Source organism: Oratosquilla oratoria, chromosome 43 (assembly GCF_046742065.1).
Source record: "Oratosquilla oratoria isolate Oo_2021 chromosome 43, ASM4674206v1, whole genome shotgun sequence".
Classification (NCBI taxonomy): domain Eukaryota; kingdom Metazoa; phylum Arthropoda; class Malacostraca; order Stomatopoda; family Squillidae; genus Oratosquilla; species Oratosquilla oratoria.
The window spans coordinates 18525950-18544911 of record NC_134819.1 but is presented as its reverse complement, the minus strand read 5'-3'; the positions used below and the strand labels follow the sequence as shown (position 1 = coordinate 18544911).

At 41.0% G+C, this 18962-nt stretch overlaps 2 protein-coding genes across 3 annotated transcripts in view; one reads left to right on the top strand and one right to left on the bottom strand.

Moving 5' to 3' along the window:
- Positions 1-4654: 4654 nt before the first annotated feature.
- LOC143022005 (uncharacterized) lies at positions 4655-7041 on the top strand. The gene is made up of 3 exons (XM_076179938.1): positions 4655-4773; positions 5466-6537; positions 6736-7041. Exons 1-3 carry the CDS (start codon positions 4655-4657, stop codon positions 7039-7041), a joined length of 1497 nt encoding a protein of 498 aa, XP_076036053.1.
- Positions 7042-13655: 6614 nt separating this feature from the next.
- LOC143021827 (uncharacterized) overlaps positions 13656-18962 on the bottom strand; it is a 37617-nt gene continuing 32310 nt past the window's right edge. For both annotated transcript variants that reach the window (XM_076179593.1, XM_076179594.1), the window contains exons 5-6: positions 16216-16453; positions 13656-14330 (exon numbers count right to left, since the gene is read on the bottom strand). In XM_076179593.1, the coding sequence (XP_076035708.1) occupies positions 14082-14330; positions 16216-16453 (487 nt within the window). In that variant the 3' untranslated portion in view covers positions 13656-14081. The remainder of the gene's footprint in view (positions 14331-16215; positions 16454-18962) is intronic.

Sequence of the window (18962 nt, the reverse complement as noted above, 5' to 3'; positions counted from 1 at the left end):
AAATAGATTACGGCGTCAGAATGTCAAGACCACTGATCCCTTACACATTGACATTTAATATGTATACATACACATGTACACGTATAAATGTGCATATATATATATATATATATATATATATATATATATATATATATATATATATATATATATATATATATATATCCATATTATATATATATATATATATATGTATATATATATATATATATATATAAATATTTGTATGTATATATATTATTTATATATATATATATATATATATATATATATCTATATATATATATGAGAGAGAGAGATTGGGTGGTGGAAGTAAAACAAAGATATTTTCGGAATATATTTTACTTCTACGTTACGACCAAAGTTGGTCGTAACATCTTCGTTTTACTTCCACCACCCAATCTCTCTCATATATATATATATATATATATATATATATGTATATATATATATATATATATATATATATATATATATATATATATATATATATATATATACAGTATATATATATATATATATATATATATATATATATATATTTATATATAGATAGATAGATATACATACATGCATACATACATACATACATATACCAAGGCTTCTTCCCCCTTACAAGGGGGGTAGCCAAAAAGAAAAAGGCATAAAATAATTCCCACCCATTCCATCCCTGAATAGACTCCATACCCCTCCACCCTCCCTCTTATCTGAGCACCTCCTGAATGACGGGTGATCCCTGCACCTTGTCCACTGCCCTGGGTCAGAAGCAGTGTCGCAAGACACAGCACATCTACAGCAAGGCCGCTTCATTAAATCGGCGACCCCCCCTCTCCATCCCCCCCATTCCATAAAATGAGAGGACGGGGAGAAATCCCTTTGGGCTGCGTCAAATTTTGCTCACACATACTACCTCACCCCCCATCCCCCCGTCCATTCCACCTCATGCAATCACAAAATCATCCATATACAACCATTCTACATTCACCTCTGTCTTCTGTCCTCTCCCGTCCTTCCTCAACTGACATTCCCCTCTTCCCCAAAGCCCCCTTCACCCCATCCATCCACCTCATCCTAGGACGTCCCCTCATGTTCACTCCCTCCACATCTGCCTTCCACACCTTTTTTACTAGTCTTTCTTCACTCATTCTTTCCATGTGTCCAAACCATCCTAATATTCTTTCATCAACCCTATCTCCCAGCTCCTTTTCCACCTCTGTTATCCTCCTCACCTCCTCATTTCTCACTCTATCTAGCCTAGTAACCCCCATCATACTTCTCAGACACCTCATCTCAAATACATTCAAACTCCTTCTCTCTTCTTCTTTTATATTCCATGTTTCTGCCACATACAGTGCTGTTGGCACAATCACTCCTTCATACAGTCTCCTCTTCGCATCCATTCCCAAATGTCTATCCCTCATTACACTTTTTAATCCACCAAGGCATTTACTCGCTTCTCTCAATCTACATTCTATCTCCACTTTCACTCTACCTTTTCCTGCCACATTTGCACCCAAGTATCTAAAACTATCCACTTCCTCCAGTCGCTCTCCCTTAATGCTCACTTCCAGTCTACTGCCACTTCCACCTCTTGTACATCTCATCACCTTACTTTTACCCACATTCATCTTCAGCTTTCTTCTATCACATACTCTCCCAAACTCTGCCACCAACTTCCTCGATCCTTCCTCCGATCCTGCCACAAGTGCAGTGTCGTCCGCAAACAACAGCTGGCTCACCTCCCACTTTTCTCCATTTTCTTTAACCATCTCCAATCCCTTGCCCACTACCCTTGCATTTACCTCTCGCACCACCCCATCCATGTATAAGTTGAACAGCCAGGGCGACATAACGCATCCTTGACGAAGTCCCACCTTTACCTCGAACCACTCACTCTCTCCATTTCTAATCATGACACAAGCTCTACTACTCTCATAAAAACTCTTGACAGCTCCTAGAAGCTTTCCTCCTATCCCGTATATCTGCATAACCTCCCAAAGTGCCTTCCTGTCTACCCTATCATAAGCCTTTTCCAGATCCATAAAAGTCCAAAAAACATCCTTCCCCTTTTCTATAGCTTTCTCACATATCTGTCTTACCACAAAGATCTGATCTACACAACCTCTACCTGTCCTAAATCCACACTGTTCCTCACCAATTACTCCTGTTCCTCTCCTAATCCTCTCAATCAAGATCCTCCCATAAACCTTCCCAACTACACTTAACAAGCTAATCCCTCTGAAACTACTACATTCACACTTGTCCCCTTTTCCCTTGTAAAGAGGAACTATACAGGCACTCCTCCAGTCCTCCGGCACTCTACCCTCTCTCCAGCAAACATTAAATAACCTCACCAACCAGTCCACCATCACTGTACCTCCCTTTTTCAGACATTCTGCATGGCATCCATCCAGACCAGGTGCCTTACCTGCTTTCATCATCTTAACAACTGCCTTCACCTCATCCTTCCTTATTTCTCCTCCATTCTCCTCAGTCATCACTCTCATTTTCTTCGCAATATCCCACTGCAGCTATCTTTCCTCCCCTATCCTCCTTCACATTTAGCAACTCTCTAAAATATTCTGCCCATCTTCCCCTTACTGCCTTCTCTTCCATTATCATCTCTCCATCTGCACCTTTTACCTTTTCTTCTCTACTTGATTCGCCTCCTCTTCCTCTCTTAATTTCTTTCCAAAACATCTTTTTATTACTTTCAAAAATTTCTGTCAAACTCTTACCTCATTTCACATCTGCTCTCCTCTTTGCAACCTTTACCTTTTGCTTTACTTCTCTTTTCTTTTCTTTGTACCTCTCATATGACTCCCTCGTCCTATTTTGTAACCAATCTGTGAAAGCTCGCTTCTTCTCTTCTACAACCTTCTTTGTTTCCTCATCCCACCATTCACTACCCTTTCTTCTATTTCCCCCTGTCCTTCTTGTTCCACACACCATCCTTGCACACTTTATGACTCCCTCCGTGAACCATCCCCATTCCTCCTCCACACCCAGCTCTACTCTACCCTTTACTCCCTCCCACTCCTCCTTCAGCTTCTTTCCGTACTCCTTTTCCTTTCCATTCAAAGATATCACTCTAAGCACCTCCCTACCTTTTGTCCCTTTCCTCTTTCTCCATCTATCCTCCACTCTCAACTTACCTTCCACCAAAAAATGATCTGATATTCCCCCACCCTCTCCCCTTAGCACATGTACATCCTTAACTCTTCCTATCATAATCCTATTTACCACTACATAATCCATTAGCTCTCTATCTACCACCCTTCCCTCCACCACCCTCTCCCATGTGTACTTATGCTTGACTTTCTTCCGAAACACTGTATTTGCTATCATCAACTCTCTTTCTAGACACATTTCCACCATCAACTCTCCACTACGATTTTTTCCTGGAACTCCACATTTCCCAACCACTCCATCGATTGGACCATATCCTACCCTAGCATTAAGGTCTCCCAGTACTATTACATTGACATTTCTTCCTAAATCCTCTATGCACTCATTTAGATCTATCCAAAAGGCCTCCCTTTCTTCTACACTCTTCTCACTGCCAGGCCCATATGCACTTACAAAGACCCACATCTCCTTCCCGAGTTTCACCTTCATCCACATTATCCTTGAGGAAACCTCCTTCCACTCCACTACCCGTTTACCTATCTCTTCACTTACTAGAATAGCCACCCCTTCCCTCCCTCGCCCTCTCTTCACTCCTGATAACCTCCCACTTACACTCCCAAACTTACACTCACCCTTCACTCTCAACTTAGTTTCACTCAAAGCCAACACATTCATCTTTCTTCTCACAAACATACTACCTATCTCTTCCCTTTTACTCTCATCTGTACCACATCTACGCACATTAAAAGACCCAAACCTTAGGGTGCTGGTCCGAGAACTTCCAGACCCTCTTATGCCTTCTCTTTTTCTTTTAGGAATATCCCCTGTGGGGCTACAAGGAGAAGGATGCCTAGTCCCAATCCCCGTCCCTTTCTTCTCGCCTCTTACGATCCAAGTGGGAATACTTGGTGGCAGTATTCTTTTCCCCCACCACAGGGAATTCCCCCCATCACAGAAAAAGAATACTCAGAGAAATGGTACAGGACAGCAACAAGGGGTTGGAGGACAGCATAGCGGAGGGACAGTCGTAGTATAATAGTGTCATCATTTCTCTATGAACAAAGTTTTCCTCCATCATAGACAAAATGATGTATGGCTCTGGTCCGTAGGGGCGCCCCATATAGAGCCACAATAACAAGCAGTCAATACCCCAGACGGGTATATATATATATATATATATATATATACATACATATATATATATAAACATATATATATATATATATATACATTATATTATATATATATATTTCGCAAAAAAACACTCGGGAAACAAGACACTATGATCCGAACGTTTTCGTCTATTCAGACATTTTCAAGGAATACAGAATGACAATGGGTAAGAATATATATACAGAAAAGTAGTAGACAAGACGGGAACATGTGAGGTCACACAAGACAATTTTTCACCAAAGTGTGTCAGAGTGGGGACACCGTGAGCTGCTACATAATCAAAAATTTTCTTTACAATGAAATTATCAAGTGTTTATAAGCCTAAACTTACGTTCATAAAGTTATCAAAAGAATGTTTAATGAAACTGGGTTCAATAATGTTTCTATCCAATATAGAACTGCAAGAGACAACTACAGCCCCATCAAGAACAGACACTCATGCCGCGATGGACGCTCAGGCCATAGTAATTGGTAATTTGTAGTAATCCTCTCCCAGGGTTACTGATACCCTCTCCCAGTATTTATGGGTTACCTTTCCCAGTGTGATATGTACCTTCTTTCAGTTCTAGGCCACAGCACGGTCAAGTCTATATGATCTCTCCCAGTATTCATATGTACCTTCTGTCACGTATCCCGATGTCACGTGGTTTTCTTTTGTAGTGATGGTCAATCGTCGGCCAGCACTCCCCCCCCCCCCTCCCTTTCGGCCACCTGTCAGCTGTGTAGTCTGACACACAGGGTTAGGGGCGTTCTTTTGTTAAGGCCTTGCGCTCAGGTCAAAGTAGCCGTGACCGTTAGTCTTTTTGCCAAGTTGTATCATTTTATTACTTTGTGGTTATATTTCTTTCTTTGTAGTTTACAATGTTTAATTTATAACGTAACCTGATTTCTTGCAACTGGTCCTTTTTGAATCTCAGATACCATTTGTCAAGATGTACGCTGCGTCGTACGGATGTATTTGAAATTTTATTTGAATGATGTTCGTATGGCAGCAGTTATCAATTGTCGGCCGGACATGTGTGCTTCGCGCAATGTCAAGTTGCCACATTTGTAGTTTTTCTTTCTTGTAACCCTTTCTACTATGTTGTGATTAGTATTAAGGTTTTTATTTTTGTTACGTGCATTTCTTGTGTGTGTAATTTTAAGTTTTGTAACTGGGTTAGGCTTGTTAGCTACCAGTTGAAGTGGGATAGAAAAACAGTTCCCATTGACCTTTCGGCCTCTGGCTCCAGTGACCATCAGGTCAATTGGCGAGCCTATATAGAGAGGGTCAACCCGTTGGTCCCCCAAGGCTCCGTCGTTGCCCCCCTCCTCTTCACTTTGCTACTAGCGGGAGTGGGGAAGGGGGTACGAAGCGACACAGTCGTCACAGCCTACGCGGACGACATAGCCCTCTGGAGGAAGTCGAGGCACCGACGGCCACAACAGAGCTCGGCGAACCACCAGGCGGAAGTAAGGACATTCCAAAAACAGGTGGACGTAGTCGTGAATCACCTCTCAAATCTTGGCTTCACCCTCTCTGCGACCAAGACGGTATACATGCCCGTCCACGGCATAGGCCTAAACCGAAGACAGTACCCGGAGTGGAACCAAGTCACGGTCTGCGGGATGGCTGTAAAACCCTCAGCCTCCGTCTGCTACCTCGGGGTCATCTTCCAATGCGACGGACGATGGAACAAACACCTGCAACAAGTCTGTCTCAGTGCCCGATGGGCCCTCAATCCCATCAGGGCCATCCGTCGGGAGAAATGGGGCCAACGCAGGGAAACTCTGATTCCTATCATACAAAACCTAATGCGCTCCCGCCTCCTCTTCGGCGCTCCTGCCCTCCACGACCTCCCCAAGACGGCTGTGGAAAAAATAGCACAGGGTGTACCTCAAGCCCAAGTGTACAATGAAGCCGGCCTCCTACCACTGTGGCACCGCCTAAAGAGGGACGCGTGTACCTATCTCCTCAGCTCCGCGAGAGTTCCAAACTCCACCGACGAGGAGATGTATGAGATATGGAACTCAGCCTCCACCCCCGTACCCATCCATGGCCTTCCCGTCTCAGTGAGGGAACTCTGCAAGACGGCCAAAATACAACCTGACGAGCGCCGTCAAATAGCCCAATGCCAAGTAGACCCTTTCCCCCCGTGGGCCCTTACTCCCCCTGAGGTAGAGCTAGACCTCCCAGGACTTAGCCGCCTAGACGACCCCCACATGCTAGCAGCATGTGCAAGGGAGATGATTACTGTAAAGTACCCCCATTATTTTCTGGCATACACGGACGGATCGGTACGAATCGACGGCCGCACAGGAGCAGGTATCTACTTGCAGGACACCAGGGAAACCTTCTCTTTGAAGCTCCCCCCCCCCCACCATCCTCACGGCCGAGCTCATTGCCATCCGTGAGGCAATGCGAAAAATTATCGCCCTACCTCATCCGCTAAGCAAGCAACGGTGTTCTCGGACTCGATATCCAGTCTAGCAGCCATCCAAAATGCAAGCTGCCCGTCACGGCCCGACATCCTTAAAGACGTCCTGAGCCTCTCAACCGAGGCCGACAGACTGGGCGTCCTCTTCCGATTGCAATGGATCCCCTCGCATGTGGGCCTCCACGGTAATGAGATGGCAGACAATGCTGCCAAGCTAGGTGCTTCATCACCTGAAGACGGGGTCATCCCACTCCAGCCCTCAGCAAATGACATCTTCCGAAGGATTGACCTTGCTGCCTGGGACCTTTGGAAGCTCCCTTAAGAACATGTACATTCAAAACTTTCTTCTCTTCTCCTGGTGACCACTATATAGTCCATTACAGCCCTATCTACCACCCTTCCATCGAGCACCCTTTCCCGTGTGTACTTATGCTTAACTTTCATATATATATATATATACAGCCACTATCCGAGTTACGACCTAGATAGGTTCCGACCAACCAGTCGTAAGTCGGATCCTATTCAAGATGGCCGACACGAGGGTTCTACTCTAGGATACATGATATCAATCTGTTGCGTTTTTAAGTAACTTTTTCTATTGAATACTATTAAATACAAGCTGTTTACTGTTTATCAATGCTTTTTAGTTTAATTTTTAAGTTTTTTAAATTGTAGTTTCATTTTAATAATTTTTTCTTAATTCTTCAATTGTTGTATGTACTCTAAATATATGTGAATTTCAAGATCTATTTTTCTCATCCATTTCAATCCATTCTAAGTGTGAGATGTAGGTATAGCAACGACTGCAACAGCACTGTAGGAGAGAAGCCAAACGCAGAGTATGGGATCCAATGTATTTAACGTTGCGCCCAGCAGGGCTTCTCCCGAAATAACATAGTGGACGTTTTTAAGGCTATTGACCCATAAGGGGGTCATTAAGCCTGGTGTGAAGTTGTTCAGTCTCTACCTTTTTTTTTTATTTTTTTTAAACACCAGTTTCATGTTCGTTTCTCCCCGCAAGCTCAGGTTATATAAGGAGTCAGATGTTTGTCCACTATGTTATTTCTGAAGAAGCCCTGGTGGGCGAAACGTTAAATACATTGGATCCCATACTCTGCGTTTGGCTTCTCTCCTACAGTTGTATACAGTATTGTTTTCAGTTGCTTAGTTATTAATATGATATGGTAAGTTAAAGAAAGAAAATACTTATTATAGTGTATTCATATTAGTAAACTCATAATAGGCATCAGCTAGACGTGGTCATAAGTACGTAAATATCCTTCATCCATAATTTATCAAACTCTTTCACAAATGCCTTAGCTGCAGGTGCATCACTGCTAGCAGCCTTACCTTTCGACAACACGTGGTGAACCTGGTAACGCTCTCGAAAGCAACGAAACCACCCAGCACTCACTATGATCTCATGTGAAGCGTATTCTTCACCTGCACGTTCTTTCAACATGTGAAATTAACTTGTAGCCTTACTTTGCACTGCTTGCAACGTCACTCTCACATTTCTTTGCCTATTATCTTCTAACCACGTGTATAGCAACTCTTCCATCTCTGCCATAACTGCCGTACGCGATGCCGGTTGCCATAACTATCTTACGTGCTGTGCTGCCAGACATGTATAGTAAACTCATAATAGGCATCTGCTAGATGTGGTCGTAAGTACGGGTGGTCGTAACTCGCGTACGTCGTAACTCAGATAGTGACTGTATATATATATATATATATATATATATATGTATATCAGCATATTCTGGCAGTCAAATTTCTTGTAGACATGTCATGTTAAAGACCAAGGCTAAGTCAGTTTCAACAATCTCCTTGTTTTTTTTTCCATTTGTCTTATATACTTTCTATATTCCAGGGGTAGATTAAACACAAGTCTACCAAGATCTATGGTATATTAACACTAGTTATATAAATACAAAGGCAAGCTTTCGGTTGTTACATATAACCATCTTCAGGTGAATAAATTGACAGGAAAAGGTCCATATAAAATATATTAAGGTTTTTTGAGTTCACAGGGCTTTTATAGTTCAAACTGAGGTTTAACTAGGAGAGGTTTGGGTCAAATCAAAGGACTAGGAAGGGGGGAGTTACAAGGATCTAGGATAGGCTACCATCAGTTATGTGCCATATTGTCCTGGAGTTTTTTGCCCAGGTGCAATGGAATCTTCATTATGTGCCACATTGTCCAGAGGATTTTGTCCAGGTGTGATGGATTGTGTATATATGTATATGGTGAAGGTGGGTGAAACTAGTCAGAAATAAACTTGGACTCTGATTTATGTCTTCCTCACCCACCTTCACCAACCTGTCACAATGCCTCAACATATATATATATATATATATATACACACATATACATATATATATATATACACATACATACATATGGGGAGGAGGTATTCATGAAAGGTGTAGCTAACTCATGAACAAATAGATGTAGCTCATGAAACTCTGTACAACCTCGGAACCAGGATGTATGAATTGGAGGTGAAAATAGAATCGTTTAAAAGACAATGGTAAGCAATATGTTCACAAATTTTAGTGTAGCCCACTAAATGTAGGAATGTTTAATGATAACTAAGAGAAAATAGTTGACATGATGAAAAGAAGAAAAATAGATATGCACTGATTATCAGAATCTTACTTGGGAGTGAAGGAGTTGGGGAAATATATGGGAGATATGAATTTTTTTTTTTTTTTTTTTTCAGGTTTGCAGGGCTGTCACCAGCTTGGACCTCTATCTTGTGGGGGGCGTCTGGAACAATTCACACATGAAACAGGTGTCCACGTGATACCACTGTTAGAAGTGGCGGTGCTTAGATGAGATTAGAAAGAAAGGTCACCCCTCAACCTTGGGTGGTGCCCAGGGGAGGTTGTGCCCCCAAGAAACTTAGGATTGTCTTGGAAGGGAAGATGGTGAGGTGCTGTGCCATCCCTGATGCCAGAGTGAGTGGTGGGCTCTGACCTGGGCAAAAAATGAAAGTGGCTAGCTACATTATAGCAAGTAGTGGTGGAGGGGTTGTTGCACTGTGGCCCCACAGAGTGAGGGGAGAAAAAAGAAAAAAAAGTTTTGAAGATATAATTGCACAAATGAGGGAAGTGGTCATTCTCTTGGGATCATTGGATATGAGAAAACCTTCAGAACCAGATGGGATCTCAAACAGGATACTTAAAGAATGTAGGGAACAACTAGCAGACAAGATTCACAGTCTTATTACAAGCTCATTGAAAAAAGGCATAGTGCTGCTTGATTGGAAAAGGGCAAATGTGGTGCCAATTCACAAAGGTGGAAACAAGGAGACACCACTAAATCATAGGTTAGTGGACTGTAGATTGCGAGAAGCAAGTAAATGCCTTGGGGGATTAGAAAGTGTAATGAGAAATAGACATTTGGGAATGGACTCTAAGAGGAGATTGTATGAAGGGGTGATTGTGCCAACAGCACTCTATGGGGCAGACTTGAAACATAAGAGAGGAAGAGTTCAAATGTGTTTGAGATGATATGTCTGAGAAGTATGATAGAGGTTACAAGGTTGGATAGGGTGAAAAATGTGGTGAGGAGGAGTCCAGAGGTGGAAAAAGGAGATAGGGTTGATGAATGTGTATTTGGATGGCTTGGACTCGTCGAAAGAGTGAGTGAAGAAAGATTAGTAAAAGTGTGGAAGGCACAAGGGGATGGAGTGAACATGAGGGGGTGATTGAGGATGAGATGGACAGATGGGGTGAAAGGAGCATTGAGTAAGAAGAGGATGTCTGTTGAGGAAGGAAGGGAGAAGGTCAAAGAGTGGAGAATGGCTGTGTATAGATGATAGTGTGATGCATGGAAGGGAGTGGGCAGGGGATGGGGGGGGGGTTAGGGAGTGGTTACGTGTGAATATTTTGATGCAGCCCAAAGAGATTTCATTTTGTCTTCAATGTTTCTGCATGAGGGGATGGAGAGTGGGGGGGTCCCCGATTAAATGTAGCAGCCTTGCTATGGATGTGCTGTCTTGCTGCATTGCTTCTGGCCCCCCAGGGCAATGGGCGAGATGCAGGGATGACCCATCATCCAGGAGGAGCCAAGATGAGAGGGAGGGAAGGAGGGGTGGTGGATGGGAGTGGAATGGGTGGGGATGAAATGGCTGGAAGTAGAATTATGTCTTTTGAGTTTCGCTACCTTCCTGGTATGGGGGGAAAAGCCCTTGGTATATATATATATATCACTGACCAGCACAATAGTGAAATTAAGTGAAAGGATTGTGAGAGATCGATGGATCAAATATTTTGAAAAGATGAACATTCTGACAGTCAGTATGGCTTCAGATCTTGAAGTGGTGTATATCAAATGTAGGGCTATAAAAAAACTAAAATAAAAAATATTAGCTACAGGTAGAGCCCCCAAGGAAGAAATGGCACAAAACCTCTGCATCATTTGAGGAGCACAAAGTGAAGGGACACAACTATCTCCATGCCAAGTCAAAGTCAGAGGTAACATGGAGTAAGAATAGCACATGGAAGTAGTGCCATGACACTTACAAGTACATATGTAACCAAGCAAGAAATAGATAGGTAGCTGATGAGATATTGTATGCCTTATTCATAAAAAAAGTGAATGTGTGAAGACAGACATATAGGAATAGACAATTTTTATACATATAGAAATTTATGGCATCTGTGGCAAGTAGCACCGGCGAGTGTCAATATATTTAGAGGGTTGCATGCCATTTTCTCTCTCTCATGCCCTTGCTCTCATCTTAATTATGTAGATGTACATACATACATATATTGATTTTCCCCCTTACAAGGGAGGTAGCCAAAAACAATGGCATAAAATCCACTCCCACTCATTCCATCCCAACATACTCCACTCCCATTCAACCTCCTCCCTCCATCTTATCTTGACTCCTCCTGGATGACAGGTAATCTCTGCATCTCACCCATTTCCCTGGGTCAGAAGCAATGTAGCAAAACACACTACATCCACAGCAAGGCCACAACATTTAATCAGGAACCCCCCCTCTCCATCCCCTCATGCAGGAAAAGAGAAGACGGGGAGAAATCCCTTTGGACTGCATCAAAATATCATTCACACATACTCCCTAACCCCTCCCTTCCATACATCACAGCATCATCCATACACAACCATTCTCCACTCACCCCTATCTTCTGTAACATCTTTTTTTCTTTGCCTTTGTTTCACCCTGGTTGATAAAGGAATCATCCAAAAAAAGTAAGGGAAAGTTAGACACAACCTAGTGTGAACTGATGAGATTGTTCAAATCTTGGCCAGATCAGGACAGTCAATCTAAAGCATGCTAGATTCGTGATGATGTGACTTAGAAATTATACTCACCCTTAAATGATTGATTGTTTGTTTTGAATTTGTTTGAATTTGGCCCATTCACATAAGGGCTTGTTTGTTCATCACTCTGTCAATGTATGTGATGTGAAGCATTATTCTGTAAACTGAATCTAAGTAACTTTAAGATTCTTTCTCAGCTCCAAGGAAAGCATCAATGTCTCGCATCCATATGACAAGGTTGGTCATACAAAACCTTTGAGTTAATGCATTTTAATAGATACCGATCAATTTCTGTTATTGATGATTGTCTTCATTTCTATGTGTCTTTTGATAAAAATATTTGGCAATGAAATTCTTTTTTACATCTTGCATTAGAGGTGATGAAAGCTCTGAGGTAATTAAGAGCAGACTTGTTCAAACATAATGTTTCCCTGTTTCACTTGGAAATACATTTGATTTTGAAGCAACCAGGCACTTCCAATGTTTTGCTGGTGACAAGATAACCATGGCATTTACTGATTAACATAGAGATGTTGAAGAGTTTTTGGAGATCTTCCCTTGAAGTTGCAATGAAAATGGCATCATTAGCATAGCAAAGACACACCACTGAGAACAATATCTTTTGGCATATCTTCCAGCTCTCTAATAAACATTTCCAAGTACAAATTGAACAAGTCCGGAGATATGATGCAGCAGCCCTGCCAGAATCTGCTCTCAACTTGAAACCAAGTGTTGTTTCCACAAGGCAATCAAGAGTGCAACATGTTGATTGTTGTACACCAGAATGATGATTCACACATCTTTGTCATAAATCTAAAACTCTATATAACATTTTAAAAAGTTCAGGCCAACAGCCCATATTAATCCACTACAAACACAGAATCTGCCTGGCAACAGACAGCAAATGCCCCACATGTAGCCACCACAAGATAATATACCCTTGATACTACACTTTCCTACATGCACTCTTTCAAGACAGGGACACCAAATCTTTTCACCGAGTGACTTACAGGTTGAACCAATGACCATAGGTTTCCTGGGAGTCACAGCTCTCCTGCAAGAAAGTGCCATGACAAAGGATTGATTGATATATTACAAAATGTGAAATTACTGGTCAAAACTTCCATAAATATATCCATTTCACTCATTCACTAGTCCTGTCATCTTCTGAAGGAAGGACTGACAATGAGTACCTGCATGAAGTGGTCCTGCAGGATGGGCATTGGAGACATTCATTTCCCAGTCAGCCATCTTTAATGAACCCCATCAACTTCCTCACCTCCAATTAGAGATGCAGACACTTGGTCTTCAGAGTGAGTCAAGGACCTTTCTATTTCTAACTTCAACAGCATTTCTTCCACCTTTGAATATTAAGAAAGGTGATCATCAGCAACTGGTCCCCTCCTCCTACCTTCAGCAATTGACACAGAAACAGTCCTACACTAAAACAGTGAAGACACAAGTCCAAAATTTCTAGAGAGATCTATATGAGGTCCTTGAGACCATTACCAACTGCTGTGGGGCTCTGTCTGGGTTTCCAATCAGTTTAACTAAAGGCAACAGTTTAATTCTTCTGAGAAAAAAAAAATGTATATATATAAAATAAAATAAATGTTTTTTGACATAGAATCCACGAGTTAAAAGAAGCCAAATAATATTTTATTACGATATTCTGCTGCATACAAACAGTATAAAAAGTACACACATATAAATAGGTCAACCTTTCAAAGAGGTTTAAGAGTACAAAAATGTGAAGATGTAATAGCTAATCTCTCAGACTTCTATTTGCAAACACATTCTGAAAACATATGTAAAGATATTACACATGGAGTCAAGCTCTAAACAATACAAATGTTATCTCTCAGTTCACTTGTGAAGTGGTCAGAGCTAACAAATTTGTATTTGTATTAATACAGAATGCATACAGCTAGTATCTACTAGAGTTGTAAACTGCCTACAAAACATTATAGTAGACAACCTAATTCTATAACAAAAATCTGTACAGTTGAAGATGACATATATGTAATGTACTTATATACAATGAGGATACACAGAACCTCTAGTTAGCTAAGAAAGTCAACTACTTCATCTAATTCTCTCTGTTTTGCCTGCTTATGAGCCCATCGCTCTTCTGCTAGCTTCTGGGTGATTTTCCACTTCTCATGAAAAATTTGCTGTCCACATGTGTGACACTTCTTGCCACCTTGGAACGGAGGTGTTTTGATGTATTTATCAAGGCAGGCATTGTGATAGATGTGGCCACATAATATACGTTCAACATGTTTTGGGGACGATTCATCATGGTGTATATTCTGGAAGCAAAGAAATTTAATGAGGTGAAAGGAATAACATGAAATTTTCTCGAAACATGAAGATATAGACAATGGCAAGTGAGAAAACTAATAACTGTATAACTACAAAATAATGCTATGGTAAATGAGGAAAATAATAATTGTATCATGACAAAATAGTGTAAAACTTTACCCTAGACTACTATGTGAATATCACAGTGAAAAGTAAGAGCTACTCATTTCTCTGGGGAACAATTCATTTAAGTCTTCACCTGAGACAACAAGTAAGGCACCAGAGTTAGATGGCTGTCATGTGGAGTGTCTGAAGAAGGGAGCTCGAGTGACGGTGGACTGGCTGGTGAGGCTGTTTAAGGTTTGTCTAATGAAGGGTAGAGTGTCGGAGGACTGGAGGAGTGCATATATAGTTTTGGTTTACAGGGGGAAAGGGGGCAAATGTGAGTGTACAAGTTTCAAAAGGATTAGTTTGTTGAGTGTAGTTGGGAAAGACTACGGAAGGGTTTTGATTGAGAGGATTAGGAGAGGGACAAAGGGAGTAAATGGTGAGGACCACAGTGGGTTTAGGAAAGGCAGGGGTTGCATGGATCAGATTTTCATGGTAAGACAGATATGTGACAAAGCTTTAGGAAAGGGTAAGGAAGTTTTTTGGGCCTTTATGCATCTGGAAAAGGCTTATGACAGGGTAAATAGGAAGGCACTGTGGGGTTTTGCAGATATATGAGACTGGAGGTAGTCAAGTTTTTACAAGAGTAGTAGAGTCTGTGTTAGAATTAGAAATGGAGAGGGTGAGTGGTTTGAGATAAAGGCAGAACTTTGCACAGGATGTGTCATGTTGCCATGGCTGTTCAATATGTAAATGGATGGGGTGGTGCAAGAGGTAAATGCAAGGGTAATAGGCAAGGGATTGGATATGGTTAAAGAAAATGAAGAAAAGTGGGAGGGAAGCCAGCTGTTGTTTGTTGATGACAATGCACTAATGGCAGGATCAGAGGTGGATTAAGAAAGTTAGTGACGGAGTTTGGGAAGGTGTGCAATTGGAGAAAGTTGAGGGTAAATGTGGGTAAAAGTAAGGTGATGAGATGTACAAGGGGAGAGGATGGCAGGAGTTTGGAAGTGAGTTTTAAAGGAGAGAAGCTGGAGGAAGTGGATAGCTTCAGACACTTAGGGTTGCATCTGGTAGGAAAGGGAGGAGTGGAGGTGGATTGTAGATTGAGATAAGCAAGTAAGTGCCTTGGGGGATTAAAAAAGTGTAATGAGAAATAGACATTTGGGAATGGATGCTAAGAGGAGATTGTGCCAACAGCACTGTGCAGGGTAGAGACATGGAACGTGAGTCATAGCCACCTGCAGGTGCTGACCCAAGGGACGGCTAGTGAATTGTGCAAAGTCTATCAGCAGAAATAAACACAACAGTAAGACACAGTTTAAATATCTGCTACAGAAATCCAGAATGCCTCAGATCCCAAGAAATCTAACATATAAAGTTGCATATTACACCAGATGACCATCTCAAGTTGAACAATTCTATATTAACCAACTGCTGCTAATCAAGGTTTGTCTTGGCACCACTTATTTTCTTATGTTGAATCACATTAAAGCAAAATCATTAACCTTTTCAATACGAGTTGAATATTCATGCATAAGGTGTCTGAGGTACAATGATTTGATGATACATCATAATACACATGTCAAAAGATATACAGTTACAGTTTTCTCTTTCACCCAGAATATGGATAACCACAGAAAATAGATATAATCAGAACACCAATGCCAGCATCCTCCTATACCCGCTCATGCCTCAGGGTGCTGACATGGGGCATCCTCATATGGAAGGGGTTAAGACTACATACAATTAAAAACCTAAAAGAAAGTGCATACAAATACTTACTCTAGCATCTTCTGGAAAGGCCTTCTCCCCACAGACTTTGCAAGTCTGTCTAGGAAATGCGTGTGCTTCTTTAATAAGAAAGGAAACAACTGGTTCCATTGATGGTTTTAACACAAATGGTGGATCTTTTGGTTTCTTTTTGAGTGGTGGTTCAATACATCGTCTTGCAATTTCAACGGATTGTGCTGTAAACCACCGCTGGAATACTGCTGGAAAATTACTTTCCTTAGCTTCAATACTGTAAAATAAGATATATTATATTTATGAGAATGCAGATTATTAATCTTGTCTTAAAAATTCTACTGCAAGCAAATCATGTCATATTCAAAGCATATCAATGATACTGGACTTTATTGAGCACACACATATACTATAACTCAGGGGGCCCCAGTGGAGATCCATCTCAACTGTGTCAATAATAGATGGAATAACTTCAAACACACCAATACACAAAAAATTGGAGCTGTAACCAATACAAGACAGCCTTCAATCACACAAACACATCAAAATATAAACACACACTAAATATACTGAAGATAAACATAAACTGACTCACTAATAAACACACAGAATTACTCCACTTTCCACATGAAAACACAACATATACATTGCATTCATACAAGAAACAAAACTGATGCCACAAATAACATTTCCCTCATTCACAGATTACACAACAATAAGACAACACAAGTGATCAAGGTGGATTCATAACATTAGTACTAGTCCTCCTTGATATACAATTGGTATGTGTTCTTAAAATCCCAACTGGAAGATTATAAATTAATTTTAAAAAATTAAAGGTTAAATAGAGATATGTTCTGGGCCTTGTCTGGACCCCTCAAAACCCCCACAACTCCCTCACCCCTTATTTTTTGTTTTAACATACTCAAGCAATAAACACATGCAAACATCTATATATGCATATATGTAAATAACATGTAATAATGACAAAGAAGGTTATCAAAACTAATTTCATTACACTATGTCACTATTGAGTTGTTTATTCAAGTCACTTCCCCTAGGCTGGAGGACAAAGTGCCCAGTGCAGTCCAATTAGAGGCTAAGGGTCAGCAAAGCCTAAGGACTCTGTGTTCTCTATCTTCATCTGATACAGCAGGGTCAAGAATGCAAGATGGGGTGATGGAAAGGTGTAGGCAGACAAGGTCGAGGCATGATAAGTGTGGTGTTGCAGACTGATGATCTGGGGTGACTGTGTCAGGTGTGACTAGGCCGGAAGAGGTGGATGAAGCAGAAGAGGTTGATGGGCAGGAAAGGAAGCTTGATATTACTGGGTATGTGGCTTTTCTCTTTTTTATTCTCGTAAATGTCTCTGTAGGTTTTCATGCATTTCATTTGTTGTGCCCACTTGCCATTTCTTGCTGGATTGGGGTTACATTCCACAACTGTTTCTAAGAAATCATCCACTCCAAACAATACTTTTAGGAATATTTTTACAACAAGGCCACATTGTGCTTCTTCTAGTTCCTCTTCTGTCTCATTTAGAACTCTCCCCTGCTCAAGTTCCATGAGTGCCTCATTTGTTAGAGGAGCATCATGGCTGTTTAATAATTCTTGGATGTTAGTATCATCAACCTCCATAAACCCAGCAAGATAGTTAGGTCTTACTATGTCCTGACATCACCAAAGCCTTCAAAATTATGCTGAATACATTCAGGCCACACTTTTCTCCAGGAAGCATATACGGTCTTTTCAATGATTCTCCCAATGATGCTGCAATGTTGTCAATGACTTTCTTTATATCTTAACCAATATTGTTTAACTGAAAGTCTGTCTGGTGTTGATCATATCCAGCAGTTGTTTCATACTACACTACTCATAGTATGCTCTGAAAATAAATACAACTCCTTGGTCCATGGGCTGGTTGAGAGCAGTGGTGCTAGGTAGGCACCAGAAAGAAAACCTTAATATTTTCTGTCCAATGTGGCTGGGAGCATTATCAAGAATAAAAAAGAATCTGCTGGTGAAATTTTCTTCGCCTGAATAGTCCTAGATAATGGGTCATTGACCACTTAACATTGGTTTAAGGTAGTCACCGTCCATTTCTTCCAGTTTGACTTCCAAAAAACAAGCAACAAGTCCTTTATGAGGTTCTTCAGTGCTCAAGAGTTTTCTAAATGATATATCATCATTGAACTTGAACTTCAGATGACCTGCAACATTACCACCCAAACCTTACAGGGTAACCACCATGCCCATGTACAGCTAAGCATTTTTTCTTTTGTAAAGTTATTAATCTTCATGAGAATCATGTTTAAAACAAACATCTTTTCTCAAAAGTAGTTTTTGAGGGACTTTTTGACATAAATGTTTGCTGTCTGCTAATTTGCATTCTAAAACCCAGCATACAGCACCATCTCTTAGTATTAGTTCTGATGAAGTCATGATGGACACCAACTCAAGCTATCTCAATTAACAATGAAGTCCTGTATCGAAACAGATGATTCCTTCAGCGATGTTGAGGGTTTTTCATCATCTTTTGAGAGTAGTCTTGACCCTCTAAATATCTGTGACAAGGGGCAAAATGTGTGGATAGATGGTATCATTATGGGCTACTATTTGGAACCAAAATATCTCCCTGAAGAAGTTTTCATATTGGTGCATCATTGGTACTTACCTGTGGCCATGTTAGTTCTTCAATGCTATCTTTGGACATTCAATATTTTTGCAGTGTGATCCTAAATAATCCTGTATCACACTGACACTATACCTCCTAGATGCCACAAGCT

Excerpts from the sequence above, each read along its gene's own strand:
- LOC143022005 (XM_076179938.1), top strand. The coding sequence starts at position 4,655 with ATGTTTAATGAAACTGGGTTCAATAATGTTTCTATCCAATATAGAACT. Across the intron at positions 4,774-5,465 it reads CGCTCAGGCCATAGTAATTG|GCTTGTTAGCTACCAGTTGA; the intron begins GTAATTTGTAGT and ends TAACTGGGTTAG. Across the intron at positions 6,538-6,735 it reads GTGCAAGGGAGATGATTACT|CAAGCAACGGTGTTCTCGGA; the intron begins GTAAAGTACCCC and ends TCATCCGCTAAG.